The 17,537-nt window shown below is 33.7% G+C and overlaps 1 protein-coding gene across 7 annotated transcripts in view; it reads right to left on the bottom strand.

The window, feature by feature from the left end:
* LOC106469893 overlaps positions 1–12,575 on the bottom strand; it is a 72,604-nt gene extending 60,029 nt beyond the window's left edge. For 3 of the 7 annotated variants that reach the window (XM_022398467.1, XM_022398469.1, XM_022398470.1), the window contains exon 1: positions 12,291–12,573. Coding sequence is in view for 1 of the 7 variants with exons in the window: in XM_022398473.1 (XP_022254181.1) it covers positions 12,291–12,331 (41 nt within the window). In the remaining 6 variants the exon portion in view is untranslated. Of the gene's footprint in view, positions 1–11,736; positions 11,964–12,197; positions 12,253–12,290 lie in introns of those variants that run through there. The other 4 variants (XM_022398471.1, XM_022398473.1, XM_013930414.2 and 1 more) reach the window with 4 other exon arrangements.
* Positions 12,576–17,537: the final 4,962 nt, after the last annotated feature.

The following is a 17,537-nucleotide window of genomic DNA, read 5'->3' as shown; positions in this document are numbered from 1 at the left end:
AGACCATACCGATTTATTCAATACAAGGCATGGTAGGGATGAGCAACTATCCCCTTCTGCTTTACCCATGCAATTCATGGGTGGTATGGTCTGGAACGGGCAAGTTTATGAAGCAATTACATTATAAGGTTGTACACCTACAAGTGATCTTGTGGAATACTCCATCTCAATGGTGAGCATTGCAAAGCCATGGAAGTTAAAATGCAAGTCAACATTGCTGTACAGGACAGATTTCTGATTGAAGAACACCTGGTCAGGCACCACTTGCCACAGAGCAGGATCCCTATAAAAAATAAATGAAGCAAGGACCCCCAAAAAGATAATTATGTATGAATATAGACTTACCAAGTCAAAGTCGCATCAAAGCTTGAAGAACAGAAACAGATGGAAGATGAAAACCCTACGAAGAAGAAACCACAATATGGTGTAAATAATGGAGTAAGTGTATTTGGTGTGGTCCACATGCCCAATTGTAGGATTTCCTCCAATGACCAATGAATGCAAGGGAAAAGGTGAGGTGTCTATTCTGATGAGAAGACACCCTGAACAAATTCTGGTAGGAAGAAGACAAGGAGGAATAATGAGAAGCTCAAAGATGCTGATATGCAAAGACTGCTTGTTGACAGACCAATGACCCGAAGCCTCTTGGTGATTAACCCTTGCACTCCAACCCTGAAAGGATGCGTCTGTGAGGAGGAGGAAGTGGAACACCCGCTGATATATGGGCTTTGTCCAACAGGGTATGAAGAAGGGTAATGGGAGCTCCCAAGGGATCCCTGGCAAGGTTCCACTGATCGTGATAAACCCATTGATGGGATCACATATGTGCATGACCGAGAGGGATCAGTGATGTTATTGAAGACAACATTCCCAAAAGTGATAGAACCTCACAAGCAGAAAGTGAGTGTGCTGAAAGAGCATGGCAAACTAACAATTCCATGGAACGAAGTCGTGGAGGAGAAGATTGAGTCCAACTGAGATGAGTGTCGATAAGGACACCTAAATGGACAAGATTTGATTAACCAGCCCACCCGAACAGCCACGTGAAGGAGCTGAAGAGTATGGCTGGCTGAATCCAGTTTGGAATGAGCCAGAAGAAGCCAGTCATCCATATGATAGTGGAAACACAGCTCCAGAGCATGAAGATGGTGAGCAAAATCTCTGATAACTCAACAGAAAACATAAGGGGTGGAAGCAAACCCAAAGAGTAAGGCGTGAAATTGGTAAACCACCCGTGATGGATGAATCGAAGATACAGACGAGACTGTGTTGAGATAGGAATGTGTAGATAAGCATTGGCAACATCCATCTTGGTCACCCATAAGCCCAGAGAAAATGACCACCGTAAGGTGAGAAATGACTCCATGGTAATATGAGACAGTTGAATGAATCGGGACAAATCGATGACAGGCCTCCAGTCCACAATTTCCTCGGGAACAACAGAGTCTGGAATAAAAACCTGGTGAAGTCTGAAGAACAGGTTTGATGGCCTGCTGAGATAGTAGGTCCTAAACCGCCTTCGATAAATGCTGGCCGGTCAATAGATCCTGAGACAAAGGGAAGGAAATGTTTATAGGAGACATGGGAGGTGGAGAAAGAAACAGGATCACTTCTGCATGTTGATATGCAAGAACAAACTGATCCAAATCCTGTGGGGGATGAAGCATGCTATTCCTGTCACTTAAATGTGAAACAAATTGGTCAGCATGTACCCAAATATCTGGTAAGGGGGAAAACCAAATGGGGATGTGAAGATTCATCACGTAGTAAGGAAGGATGCAGTTCATAGCATATAGGGGCAAGGGATAAAACATCACATGGAGAAGTGACGCATGATGATTTGCATGACAGACGTGTTGAATCATTTGATTCCAACAGGGGCAGAGCAGAAGGCTTGTGGTATGCCTAAAGAAAATAGTTTGCATATAGAGGGACGCATTGGATGAGAATAGTTAATCTTGTGAAGGGACGAAAGTACCATATTGTAATATCTTTTTAGACAAAAAAAAAGTATTTTTGGAAAATGTAAATATAGTGATCTTTAAAGGGATCTAACATATGAAACCAAGGGTAATTCAAAAATTATGTAAAAAACAAAACAATGTTAATACTATGTTAGAATAATGAAGTTGTTGAAAAAGTTACAAAGCTAGTACACACATACAATATATATTTTTACTTGTATTGGGGCAGAGTAGTGGTGGTGATTAATAAACCCAATGATTAATTGATTAGTAAATAGCACTAACTGCTCGGCTCTGCCCCCGTATTTATACATTTTTAAAACTTGTTAAAATTGTGGGGGTATAACAGAAAAGTACCATTTAGGGATGGCCTGTATGAACCAACAGATTCCTTGTTATTTTTAAATTGTACATCAAGGCTACATACAGATATGTTACTATTTATTTTAGCTCTGGGCTAAACCTACTGCTTTGGTACTATTAATCAGTATTGCTAATCTAAACTGACTGGCACTAGTACACCTACTTTGTTTTATTACTACTTGTATTAGTCTGGTTCTAGACCTAAATATAACACAAGACAAGTAGTAATATTAATAACAATGATATAAAATATATTCATACTGTATAATATGCATTAATTATCTGTATATGTCCAGTGTGGATTTGACTTTTGGTTAGACAATAATTTATTGGCAACTTAACAGAAATCAGCCAAAAAATCCACAACTAACAGATAATGCCACAAAATTATAAATATATAGTACAAAATATGAAATTTACTTTCAGGATACCCCCCCCCCTCTTTATACTGGTCAGAAAGGATAATATTGTTTTTCTTAATATGAGATAATTGCTGTAATATCTTTTATGCTAAATAGGTGCATTCTTTTAAGTTTAAAAATACCAGATGTGATTTTTAAGAGCATTTGGCACCAGGCATGAATCAGTTTTGCACCTTGTTTGTGATAATACATTTGCTCTCACTTTTAACCATTCACCTTTTAAATACAAAATAGTCACAGATAAAACTTGGAAAATTGCATTTTGTTTGGTGAATATTTCAATACAAAAGTGCTAGATTCCCACAAGACTTTAACTACTGGTACAGAAAGAAAACAAAAAATCATACATGCTCCATTAAATCAAGCATGTTAACAAACAAAAAGAACCAATATGAAAGAAGATTCAAACCTCACAAATGAAAATTAGTACATTGGACAGCCTTTAAAATTCTTTCAAAGAGTTATGATGATAGAAGTTTGCATATTTAAAATACTCTTGATCACCAAAACAAGATTACAAATTAATGAAACTAGCTGTGTGATCAATCTTTTACTGAAAATCTTTTGAAAGTTATGATAGATACTAATGAAGTACACTGTACTGTTAACAGATTTTTAACACTTAAAAATTAGCCAACATTCTGTAGTGTATATAAATGTCCATGCATCATATTTAACTCAATTATACCAGAAACCAAAGTAGTATAAAAAATGTAGAGATTACCGGCCTTTAGGATTTTTCTAATTTTAAATTTATATAAGTTGTATAAAGAAATTAGGTATGTGCCAATATGAAAATCACCAATTAAAAATTAATCAATTGCTAATAACACAGGCCTGTGAATTTAAATTTCATAAAAGTTGTTTTGGTTTTAATAACAGATTTTCCATAATTCAGCTATGCAGATTTCGAAAATAATTTTAATTTTTTTTCTATCACGTAAGAATTTTTTACAAATCGGGAAAAAAACTCTTACTTAGATCAAATTTACCACAAATATAACAGAATATGTTTGGGTCATTTTCTCAACCTCTTATTGCCATAGTGACAAATGAATAATATTGAAAAGAAAAAAAATAATGTCAAAGTGCACGTATGAACAAATAGTATCCAGAAATGACACGCCATGCAGCCTGTTAACAGTTTATATACTAGCAGTGTGTTTCTCATGGGTTCTAGAAAAATCACTAAGACTCTCATGTCGTGATTGGTCTAAAGAAATCCATACCCATCAATTGTCAACATTTTAAGCATAACAATTCACTTATTTAAAAGTACATATGACATTTTATGAAAAATCTGTATGTGATGGAGAAAAATGAATATTATTTTCAGATTCAGTATACAAGAATTACTGTAGAACATGTAAAAATTTCAAGACAATAAATCCACTGCAGGCCTGTGTAATTGGCCAATTATTGTTACAAACTTTCTACAATTATAGAAATTCTTTACATGTATTGCTGTGCTTGAAACAACCTACAATGCAACCAGATATATTCTTTTCATATTTGATTCTGCATATTCTGCCTATCCCTAGGCATAATAATATAAAACAGCAACAACAGTGAAAACGTTGAGTATGTTTGGCACAATAGTGAAAAAAAATTTTAATGAATGAAAATAATGCCTTGCGAGTGACATGCTTTCCCTTGTTCTCCTTTTGCAAATCTACAATTACTATTTGTTGCCATTATTAAGCTTTGAGGCACAATATACATCATATAACTGCATGCAGGGATTCAAAACTCCTCACTTTCTTGTTAATAATTGACTGATTTCCATTCATATGTTTAGAGAATAAATAATAACTTCCGAAAAGTAATTAAATGACACATTCTTGAAGGAAACAGTAGTATTACAAAATATACAGATCAGAATTACAGTATAGCTTGCTTCTGCTATCTTTCAACAAACATGATTAAATAACCATAAATTCATTTCAATCATGTATCACTGCATCTATCCTTTCACTATAGTGATTTCAATTTAACATTACATTTACCTTCCTCCATGATAACTGTAAAGATAATTTTTACTTTATTATCCACATTACCTGTCATTCTGTGTTTACATAGTTCATTTGGTTTGTTCTGTTTTCAACATCTTGTTCTGTCCAAGCTTTAAAACTTTTAAACATCAGCATCTGAAATTCTGACTCTACCAAAATTGCTATTATAGCCTATACATAACTTTTATATGCTGATATCTATCAACTATTATAAAATTTTATGTGCTTAACAGTCAGATTTTATGACTATATTAGAATTATCTCTCATACACTAAATAGTTGTTTACTAAGGAATTAGGTTGACTGATTGCAATATGAAGCAACTGCTCTTGTGACCCAAATCTTTATTCATTCCAAACACACTAACATAAACAAGCTTTAAAAAACCTAGACTACTACATGTATACTCTCATTAACTCAATCTACTACATAGGAATCATAGTTATATTACACAGTTTTAATACCATGACACATTTACAAGCCAAACGAATCCTTCAGTAAAACTGGTAATTTTCAAACTGTTTGTATAAATTATGTAAGAATAATATGCACACAACAATACACTAGTAAAAATATATAAGTAGTGTTGCACAAGAAAACAATCTACGGTACATATATATGAATTCATAATTTATCAACGTAGGATTAGTTGTTTACACATCATACTATGCATGGAATCCCATTTTCTAATAACTTACATTATGTAAATTATGTTTTTACAAATCAGATTGATTTTTTTATCTGAAATATTTAGTAAAAGAAAGAGGTAGCCTAGATAAAATACTGTAAACAGTATCCATGAACTCCCATTCTGATAAACTAGCTGCCAAATGACTCCCAAAGTTTCATCGACACCCTATCTTTGAAATTAAGATGCTCTAATACCACAGTCATGTTGGATATCTTGAGGTGGGATGTTTGAACACAAGAAAAGCATTCAATTTTCACATTATAAAAATGTATATTAATACACGAATTTGCATTTTTTGCAACTGCGAGAAAAGTGGTGCTCAAAGACAACACATATAGTGAGTAATAACCATGGAGAGGGGGTGGTGGAAGAGTTCATAATAAATACTGTATATAAACTTAAAAAAAAATCCTCCCTTGAAATTCATCCACATTTGTCTAATACGGGACTTAAGAGATACAGTTTCCTGTAAAATCACATGGTTTTCCAAGAAAACGTAAAGGAGATATAAGAATTTCACATCAAACTCACTTTAGTCAGATATTAAAACTGATAAACTACAAAAATTTCATTGAACTCAGTTAATGTATACTTGAAACTTTTACAAAATGTGAAGAATACTGAATTTCTGCTAATTTTTTTAACCAAAACAATTCTATGATAATAAAAACATGCTACAGCTTTTCAGATACGTTTCAATTAATTAGCACATTCATATAACCCTAGACAAAATTATTCTTCCAAACTTTTTTTTACACAACTTGCTGCTTAAAACTGACAGCAAGACAAGAGTTTTCATTATGTATGCAGCTAAGTTTTGAGTCAACATATTACTGTATTTGGTAGAAATCCATAAAGAGCCACTCATTTATGGCATTATGACAGGGAATTGGTCAATATACAGTACATGATACACTAATCAACTAATCTGCAGTTTGATAGTTTGTTAATTGCAAATTGACATTCTTTAAGTATGACATCTGAGTGTGTCACTACATAAACATTTAGTAGTACATACGAGGTAGTTTTTTGGGCATGTAGGATCAAAGGAGACACGTTCTAAGGGGTTTCACACCTTCAATTTTTGTCATCCAAAGGAAAGTTTGGGGTACACAATATGTGGGGATATCTATTAATGGAAGCATTGAGACATGTGAGCTTATTCCTTTCATTTTGGGTATTTAAATAGAGAGTGGGTAGGTGCCTGAGGATTGAATAATTGCTTATGTTACTCCTATTTTTAAAGAAAGTGATAAGAAATGTCCTTGAAAATATAGGTCAATTAATCTAAATTCTGTAGTGGGAAAAATTCTAGTCTAATAAAAGAAACTATAAAAAAATTATTAAATGAAATATACTCTTATAAATGAAAGCCAACTTGGATTTAACAAAGGTGAATCCTGTCTTGCTAGTTTGTTTGTTTTTAAGAGGAAGGGCATTACTTGTTATCTGGATAATGGAAAGGGTGTGGATTTAGTTTACTTTAGATTTTTAAAGAGCTTTTGATAAGGTACCACACAAAAAATTAGCTACCGAAATCACATCAACTGGGATTGGGAAAAAGACTAGTTATATGAACTGGATGGGAGAAAGCAAAAAGTTATTATTAAAGATGTACAGTCAAACTGAACTAGAGGAATACCTCAAGGGTTGGTGATTGGGAATTTTTCTTCATATTTACATTAATGATAGTGATAAGTGTATAATTAGTATAAGTAAGTTTTCTGATGACATTAAACTCCTTGGTATTTCTAGCTACATTAAGGACATTAAGGTATTATCAAATAGTTTGAATCAACTGATATTTGCAAAATATATTTGGTAAATGGTCTTTAATTATTGTAAATACCAGGTAATGCATTTTAGGTATAATAGTTTGGATCACATGTTTAACATAGATGGGATCCTACTCAATATTTAGCAAGACTGAAGAAAAGGATACTAGCATAACAGTAGATAAGTCATTCAAACCAACAAAACAGTGCTCTGTTGCAAGCAGTAAAGCCAACAGAATATTAAGATTAATTTACAGAAATTAATAACAAGTCAGAAAGAAGTAATTACCTCTCTATATGAATCACTAGTTAAGCCACGCTTAGAATACTGTGTACAGTTTTGGTATCTTTATGTAAGAAAGGATAATGAATTACTGGAAATGGTTTAGAGCAGTGTTTCTCAAAAGGGGGGTTGTGACCCCCAAGGGGGTTGCGAGCAGGTTTCAAGGGGGGTCATGAGCTATTTGCACTATATATATTTTATATATAATATGAAAATAGAAGGAATAATAAATGAATGATAAACAAAATAAAAGTAGAATTCACAATTCTAACTGTAAACAATTCTTGTGCTAATATTCCCAATGAAGCCTTAATGGCAAAATGTTGGCTGAAATAGTTTATCATTATCCGTAAAGGTCATTCATTTTTTTTATCTTTATTGTCCAAATGTGTAAATTTCTCCAGTATGCACTACAAGTTCAGATAAAAACAAATTTCTAAAGTCTAGAGCACACACACATATTAGTGTTTGGAAAAAGTCAAGGTGTGAAAATTGATTCTCTCAATGTTTAATTGACGTTCGTATAGTTGTATTCATTTAGAAATAACCAGTTACTGGCTAAGGCCATAATCTGATTGCTTTAAACTCAAGCTATGTTGAATTCACAAAAACTGAAAACAAAACAAAACTTTTTACAGTAAATATTAGACCAATCAAATAAAAACACTGATATCTAATTTTACTTTCTGATACTACTTACTGTTTGTTAATTAATTTCTGGAGAAAAAAAAATATAAAAAAATGGAGGGGGGGTTTGAACCTCCTAGATCTGTGCATACTTATACAACATTAATACAGTCAGTTTCTTAAAAACAAAGACAGAAGGGATGGAGTGGGGGTTTAAACCCTCATGAAACCCTCCCCTAAATCCATGCATGTTTATACAACATTAAATAATATAGTTTAAAATTTCTGAAAAAAATTGTATTAGGGTTCACTCTCCTGGGCCCCTCCACTATCTGTCAATCTCACCCCGGGGCTCCACCTACATTTAAGAATAGTTACACAATTATGAATTAGAAACATAACACAATGTTAATAAAAAACAACACTAAATTTACACTTTATTTAATACTTAAGTTGCCAGAGTTGTTGGTGTGTGCTATGAGCCAGTTGCCTTCCCTCTGGTCAGCAGTTCAAAATTATTGACAGTGGCAGATAGCTTTAAATAGTTTTGCAATAACATAGTATGAATAAATTGATGGGAATGGGAGTTAAACCTGAGACTTAAATCAGAAAGCACCCTCCCCCACCCATTATATAGCTTTGTGCTTAACAACAAACATAATGTCATTATTTTAATTACTTCAATATTTGAAATAATTGAAAATCCTAATTTTGATTAGTTGATTATTTTCGTGACAATACATTTAATTGTAATTTTAATTACTTCAATATTTGAAATAATTGAAAATCCTAATTTTGATTAGTTGATTATTTTCGTGACAATACATTTAATTGTAATTTTGATTAATTGACTGTTGGAATAATGCAAAACAGTAATAATCAGAACAACTAAATTTGATTTGTTTATTATTTTCTCAACAATTAATTTAATCATAATTTCAATTAATCGATTGTTGGAATAATGAAAAACATTAATAATTGGAAACACTAATTTTTATTAGTTGATTATTTTCATTACATTAATCATATATTTTGATTAATTGGTTAGTTTATAGGTTTTCTTTCAGGCAGAAAATTTCTGTGTTAGAATTCCTTAGTTGTGGAACAGTTTACCTGATTATCTAGTGTATGTGGGTAGTATAGATTCTTTCAAGTTTTGTTTTGTACAGACATCTCTAAGAGTACAGCAGATAAAAATTTACACAGTTGATGTTTAATATTTATTGTTGAGGGTTACAAATTATCACAGAAAGCCAAGCCAGCAGAAGTGCTAAGAATATCTAGATTTTAAACCCTTAGCATAACTTGAGTCTTATTTCAGAAATGAATTATTAGATGTGCTCACCAACATAAAAAACTCATAATAAAAACACTGTTTATGGAACATCAAGCAGCTTTTGACCCATCAAAAACATCCTGCTTCCTAACTTTCCTCAACAAACAGAAAACTATTCATTAAATACAGCCATGATCCTTCCAAATATTCAACAACCCTTTTTAAACTTCTCTAAGGTTACAGCCACATACCTCTAGATTGCAATTTGTTTCACAGATTTACTACCATATTGGAAAAGTAAAACTGCCTCAAGAGAACAAGTTAATAGATCTCAACCAATCCTTGGAATCATGCTATTAATATTACCTACAGTAGTAGAAGTAGCTTTACTATAAACCCTGTCCAATTTGTAAACAGAACAGTCTCAAAGGCTTAAGAGTAGAGTTGAGCAAAATGTGATATTTGCTAATCAATTAATTGATGGCCTCATTAATGGATTAAATATGATTAAAAGATTAGCACAGTGTTCCTTATACCATAGCAAGTACACAGGAGAAAAACAAATGTTGCCAGTGGGTGCTACCAGAAAGGTGTCTTAAGCCTTGCACTTAACAACAAACAAACATAAAAGCAATACTTGGATAGTTGGAACAATTAAAAATAGTGATAACTGGGAACCGTAATTTTGATTAATTGATTATTTTTGTTACATTCAATTTAATCAGAAACTTTACTAATTGATTGTTGATATAATTAAAAACAGTAATAATCAGAAACACTATTAATAAATCAGTTCATACATACCACTATTTAATGTAGTCTATGCTCATAGATAATTAATTATACTCATTAAATTGTCCAGCTCAACAAGTTAAGAGTTGCTTCAATCAATATTCTTAGATTTGTTACTCATCTGCATAACTAAGAGAATTACCATTTACATTATAGATGTAATTTTCATTATAACCTACAATACCCTTATACTTATCATAATCAAATGCCATCTTTGACATGTTAATCTATCTGTCTCTATAAAATCAAAGTATGCTCATTACAGACATTTATCTTCAGTAAACTTAACCAATTTTCTGACTATGCCCCTATTAATGTCATTATTAATATTCACCAATTTATCAGAGGTACAGAATTACATATTGAACAGAGTTGAGTAATTAGTATAAGTTGCTAATTGATTAAATGTCAGGCTCATTCAGTGATTGCATTCAACTAATCATTATTTTTAGTTAGATGATTATTTTCATGACATCAATCAATTTAATGTAATTTTGATCATTTTACATAACACTTAACTGATATGATCGATGCTGTTAGGCAATTATATCAATTAACTTCCCAGGTCTAATCTTGAATGTGACAGTACAGATGACTGCAGTTTTAACATCTCTTGTTAAGTTAGTATTCCAACACAACTTTTTAAATTTTGTACTACTACAATTATTTATATAACATTTATTTTATAACTCTTTGATATAGTAAAATATCACACTTATTATTTTATTTTGTTATATTAGTCTTACACTGAAATATATAGTGCGCAGTGAATATTTTAAAAATCCATGTGTTTTAGTCCCCCAACAATGAGGGCATGCCAAACGTTACTGTATATTAACAGATTCTTAAAGTGTTGAGACTGAGAGCGAGATAAAAATGTTCAGGAGAAGGTAAAACTTCTCTAATTGTTTTATATTAATAAATAAACTGTAAGTTAAAGTAATACTTAATAACTTTATTATATTTCATCAATCTAACACTGCAAGTGCAACTACAACTATAATTTACAAAGCCTAAACTAAAGAGAGCGGTTATTATAATTTTTGTAACTGTCAAACACATATCACTTTAACTAAGTTCACCAATGACACTAATTGAGTAATTATCCAATTAAAGTTATTGTGACTTGCAAAATTGAACTACCAAAGAAAATGACCCCCTTCATTCTTCACAATACTACTGTATAGGCCTAACTTACTAAAGTTACTGCGCAAGTGTTGTTATAACTTATAGTACACTATATGAATTAAAATAACGTTGCAAAGGTAGGTTATCATTTGTTAGCCCTAGCTTCGTATAACTATAAACGACTAATTTCGTACGTAAAATTTAGGCTAAAAGTATTCAATACTTGTCAATCTCAAAACCTACTTACTACAGTACAGGGGACTTTCAAATTGAGCCTTTCGTTCTGCGTCAGATTTACAATTAAGTTGTTATTAACACTAGTAACAGTAACCTAACCTAGTAGTAGTACGTTAATTTAACTAACACTAACAGGATTACTAAAAACTTAATGTACGCTACCTACCTGCGGCTTTCGATCTTGCAACTTGTCTCACAACGTTACATTATTGCATAGTACTTTGGTAGAAGTAGTACACCGTACAGTACTACCCATGCTATAGCTGAAGATGGAGGTAGATGTTACGACTAACTTTAAGCCTAGCTAAATTAAGCATTTCCTAATCATATCCACAGGTTAGGGATGAGTTTTATTGAATAGTAATATCTTGACTCTATCGAGCCTTAACTTATGTTAGTGATAGTATTTATCATAATTCAAGTCTTAGCAAAATTTCAATATACTCGTAAATATGAAAGAACATTAATGTCACAACAGGTGTAAAGTAAAATTACTAATAACTTTAAAGAATTAATAGTAATAGCCTATAGTAGTAATAGTACTTACAAAATATTAGTTGCGAAGAAGATATGACTAATTTATTATATTATTTGTTTTTAATTACAGTAAATTGATACACAACTCACTTTAGCCTAACAAATGCCCAGTTGATAACACTCCGAGTCCGAAGACTAACAAAACGTCATAAACATACCAACAGGAGTGGTATTTCTACTAACCGGTTTGATGAACGCTCACATACATAGCCTGAAGTATTCATTCACCCGAATATTCACATTTAAACATAACCCAAAGAACCCAGGCCAAGTAAGGATGATGACCACATTTCATACAGTCTCAGGTCTAGGGCTTGATCACGTGAAATTTGAGTAGCCTGGCCACAACACAAGATTTTGTGCCGGTTAGACTTCATAAATGTTGGAACTTGCTCTAAACAGATAGGCCAAGAAACCGATGTTTATTTCAAGTTCTCCAAGTGTTTTTCTCTCTGTCTTCTTTCTTTCTCTGTTTGTAGCGTGGTGATTGTCCCCCAGTGGTACAGCGGTATGTCTGCGGACTTACAACGCAAGAAACTGGGTTTCAATACCCGTGGTGGGCAGAGCACAAATAGCCCATTGTGTAGCTTTGTGCTTAATTACAAACAAGAACCGCGAAATAAAGTTAAAGTGAATATTTGGAAATGTTTATAAGGATTGTGATTAATAAAAGCAAATACTTTTTTTAATATATATATATAAACATGGGCGCCCACAGAAATATTTTCACGGGGAGGGGCAAAACGTACGTAAGCGATCAGCTTTTACAATGTAAATATGTTTGTTTTAGAGCAAAGCCACAGCGCGCTATCTGCTGTGTCTACAACGGGGGAATCGAACCCCGGATTTTAGTGTTGTAAGCCCATAGGCTTACTGCTGTCCCATCGGGGGACTAGAGTGTAAATCAACAGACTAAAATAATATGCGTTATGTGTGCTTAAACCCAAACACAAATTTACAGTTTTGATAAAAATTACTAAAAATATTTAGCTTAACTACGACGTTAAGTTGACATCATAATACCTGCAATTTGTTATGAAATATAAGGCGGGTAAATGCGCCCTCTTGCCCTTTCGTGCAGGCACCCATAGTAAATAAAACAGTGCCATCAAAACAATACAGTGGTCTTTCACACTTAAATATAAAGTAAATCTATAATAATGTTACGTCTCTGTTCGTTTGTTCATTTCCGGTATAAATTCTTTCCGAAGAACTTCAGCGATACAAGTCCTTTCTTAAATAAAACTAGTTTATTCTTTCTCGATACAACTTTGCAATACACAGAATTTCCAGTCACTTTAACTTAACTACTTTTATAAACACACGCTATAATTCACAGCGATTCGCACACTTTACTTAGGGTGCCTACTGTTCACTTGACTCAATTATCTATCTCTATATCTATCTATGCAATTCTATCTTTTTTTTTGCTGGCTTTATTTGCCAGGCTTATATACTAAAAAAAGAGGGTGCCTGGAACAAAATAGAGTTGCCAGGAAAATTCATGATCCTTCCAGAAACTCCAGCGCGCATGCTCCCAGCGTCACGAGACTTCCGCTATCGTAACAATAATAAAAGGGCATGTCCGTTTGTCTGTGTGTGTTTCACCGCCATAACTCCAAGAGGAAGAACCTAGAAACCTGAAATTTTGCACACATACTAAGTGGATTATGAGGATATACACCTGGGTATTATTACTTATCCATGTGCGTGCGCATCTTTTTGTGAGGTAAGCAAGCGAAAAACCACATAGAAAAGAATATGTAACCAGCATAGCGGTAAGACCAAAGAACTAGAAACCTGAAATTTTGCACCCATACTAAGTGGACCCTGAGGGTGTACACCCGGGTATTACTTATCTTATACAAGTGCGTGTGCGTATCTTTTTAACAGGGCAAGTTAGCGAAAAACCACATAGAAAATAAGTGGTTCCTTATATAACAACTTCTAATATATAGAAAAGCCAGTGCTCAAACCTACATTTTATGTAAGTTTTCTTGATTCCATACAACAATATAACGGAAGGGCAAACTGAACTAAATACTTTTTCTAAATTATGACTGAGAAACAAAATAGTGTGTCCTAGTAATTAGCGTATTCGGACTGTAAGATCGAGGATTCGAAGTTCGCGTCTGGTTGTCTCACAAAAATTCGGTCCACACTTTGGAATCTTGGGTGTGCTGTACGAGTGTGACGTCAAATCCCAATCAAACAAAAGGTAGCGGTTATTGACTAGCTGCACACCTTCTCTCTACTGTAGCAGTTCAAAATTAGAGATGGCTATGCATGGATAGTCGTTGTGTAGGTTTGCATGAATATTCTACACAAACAAACTGAAAATAACACCCAATAGCTGGTCATTCCTGTTTGAATATGCTCATTATGCTATAAATACAATGCTTGAAACATATCCTGGTTCAACATGTAAATATATATGTTATAATTTAGAAGGCATATTTAAAAGTTAAGGGGAAGAATGCAAAGTTTACAAGCATAAAAGAGTTATTTTTTGTTGTGCATATATCAGGGGAGGGTTCTAAGGGATCAGAACCATCCGTTTGCGATTTAAAAAAATGAAATTAAACGAAAAGTAAAGCATTAAGTAGAAATCAATAAAAAAAAATAGAGATGCAAGTGGCAGAAATATTATATTCAATTATTTTTTGCGATCAATTACGTTTGTATTCCTGTATGAAAGGAGGGGTGTCTGGACCGTCTATGATGTATAAAATGTTGAAAATAGCCATAAAGGATCTTTTCTTCCATAGTATTATGATCAATTTAAAACCCACCATAAGCTTTGAAGGAGTCCTTTCCATCGGTACGACTATCAAACGTTCCACCTCTCTCTCTCTAGCCCATCAGTAAACAGTATTACATATAACCTGAATCTGAGGATCACTTCAAGATCTTGATTCTAACAGCCAACTCCTCCAGGTTATTAGGGCGCTCGACTTGCAATCTGTGGCTTCGAATCCCCGTCCCACCAAAGATACTCGCCCTTTCAGTCATGGGGGCGTTATAATGTGACGGTCAATCCCACTATTCGTTGGTAAAACAGTAGCCCAAGAATTGGCGGTGGGTGGTGATGACTATCTGCCTTCCCTCTAAATTAGGGTCGGCTAGCGCAGATAGCCCTCATGTAGCTTTGCGCGAAGTTAAAAAAAAACAAACAAACTGCTGGTTTCGTCCATCCTCAGGATGTTATTATTCAGAGAATCTGTAATGAAAACATACAGATACCACTTTTCAATTAAACATAAATATATATCGAATTAAATACATATTTTCTTGAAAATTGCACGTAGAAAATGCCTTTTAATGCATATGATAAACATTAAAATGTATTCAAAAGTAAATTAACATAAGCTTATAATTTTATAAAAAATATACTTTCATTTCTTTTGTATTCCTTTATGACTTGTTTTTTGATGAAAACTGTACCTTAATTACACTTTCTTCTGTCATTATGAAAAAGTAGCTTAGTTCCATAATGATTGACAATTTAATATACAAATATATCTCGTACTTACTGTATTGCTTTTTCTCTGATTCCTTTTTTTTTTTATACCGTTGCAGCTCCCCTGAGTGTTGATGTATCATTTTTTTTCACACGAGAGTAATCGGACTTGGGACACAAAATTAAATTTTGGCAAGATAGGAGTCATCTTCAGCTTTAAGCCAGTTATATTTTTCTAACAGGGTGGTTGGCCTCTGTGGGTTGCCTTTGGGTGTTGTGTGGGCAGTAAATTTAACTGAATTTAAGAGAAAGCTTAATAACTATATGAATGATAAGGGCTGGCTTTAAGGGTTTTTTTTATAATAGTTTAGGATGGGACAGTCGAGATGGACCAACAGGTCCCTTATTGTCCTTAAATATTATGTTATGTTCAATGTGGAGGTTTCTAACGCTTTTAAAAATGGGTTTCAATACTCATAGTGAGCACAGCACAAATAGCCCACTGTGTACCTTTGCGCTTAACAACAAGTGAATAAACAAGTGAAAATATTCATACATTTGTTTTAGCGCCACTTTAAATAGGTAGGAGTAAGAGAACAGAAATAGCAGTAGTTGAATGAGATTAGTTGGAACAGTACAACGGTAAACTTGTTAACACAAAGCCGCACAATAAGCTATCTGTGATGTGCCTGCAACGGGAATCGAAACCTATATTTGGCGTTATAAGCCTTCAGACTTACCGCTGAGCAACTGGGGGTGGGTGATTATGTTTCAAAAATTAAAATGTCATGTCCATAGGCTTAACGTGTATTCATGTTCATTCTTGCCCATGGAACATGTGTCTGAAGAATCAAAGGACTTTCTACAGTCTCCATTTGACCAGCTACCTGTGCCCATGCTGCTCACTGCCATATCCTTTCTGGTCAACTGGAACACTCATGCCATATGCTCTGGCCCAGCCACTTCCCTAGCCTATCATATCCCTGTCATACAGACAGCATCCCCATCCAGTATAAAGGAATGGTGAGATCGATACTTTTTTGTACCCTACACTATTGAACTGACTCGTGTTAAGCATGCCAACCTCACCTTTGACCATTTGCTTCTGTCAATGCTTCCATTGTCTTCTCTTAGGAACTCTCTTCCGCTTACAAATCAGGTAACAGTCATGGCGTGAATTAAAAGGTATCACACTCTCTATTACACTAACAGTCAGCATTTTCATGTCTCAAAACTGTATTTTATAATATATTAATGTTATGAAGTTATTCAGTAAAACTGTTTGCTTATTAAAATATCCCAATATGCTTGACTGATATTTTTATCAGAACCAAATAAAAAATTGTGTTCACCACGTGTCTATTTGTTACTGTACCTCAACCAATATTTATGAATATGCCGTGTGCTACTGACAGTTATACTAACTCGCGAATATTTCAATATAATCAAATTAAAACATACTCACGCTATGTACCTGTGACACACCAGGAAAAGCTATGTCAGGAACACGGGTTGAAGTCAAACTGTGTTCTCGAAAACTTAGACTATGTCTTATCTCTCTTGCCATAGTGTGAGTCTTTTTGGTCTTCATTGTTTTTTCCATGAAAAATCCATCCATAACTCTACTAAATGTTTCAATGTCAGAATTTAAACATTCTCTTGGCATTAACGAAAATCACAGACACGCGGTATTTTCCAATTATGATATTAGAAAAACACATAGGTTCAAGAAATCAATTTAACAAAAAATATTGTTACGACAGCGGAAGTCACATGATGCTGGAAACACGTAATGCGTTTTAGAAAGATCGGGGAACATCATGAACAATCCAGTATTTGCTAGACTCCCTCTATTCTTGTATATAAGTACGCCAGACAATTAATCGATATAGAATTGCAGACAGAAAGAGACGGACAATTGAGTCAAGAACGACCGTAAGTAAGTGCGTGAATCATTGTGAATTATAGCG

Source organism: Limulus polyphemus, unplaced genomic scaffold, assembly GCF_000517525.1.
Source record: "Limulus polyphemus unplaced genomic scaffold, Limulus_polyphemus-2.1.2 Scaffold3712, whole genome shotgun sequence".
Classification (NCBI taxonomy): domain Eukaryota; kingdom Metazoa; phylum Arthropoda; class Merostomata; order Xiphosura; family Limulidae; genus Limulus; species Limulus polyphemus.
Note: the sequence above shows the minus strand (reverse complement) of the source record. Positions and strands in the feature narration are given on the sequence as shown.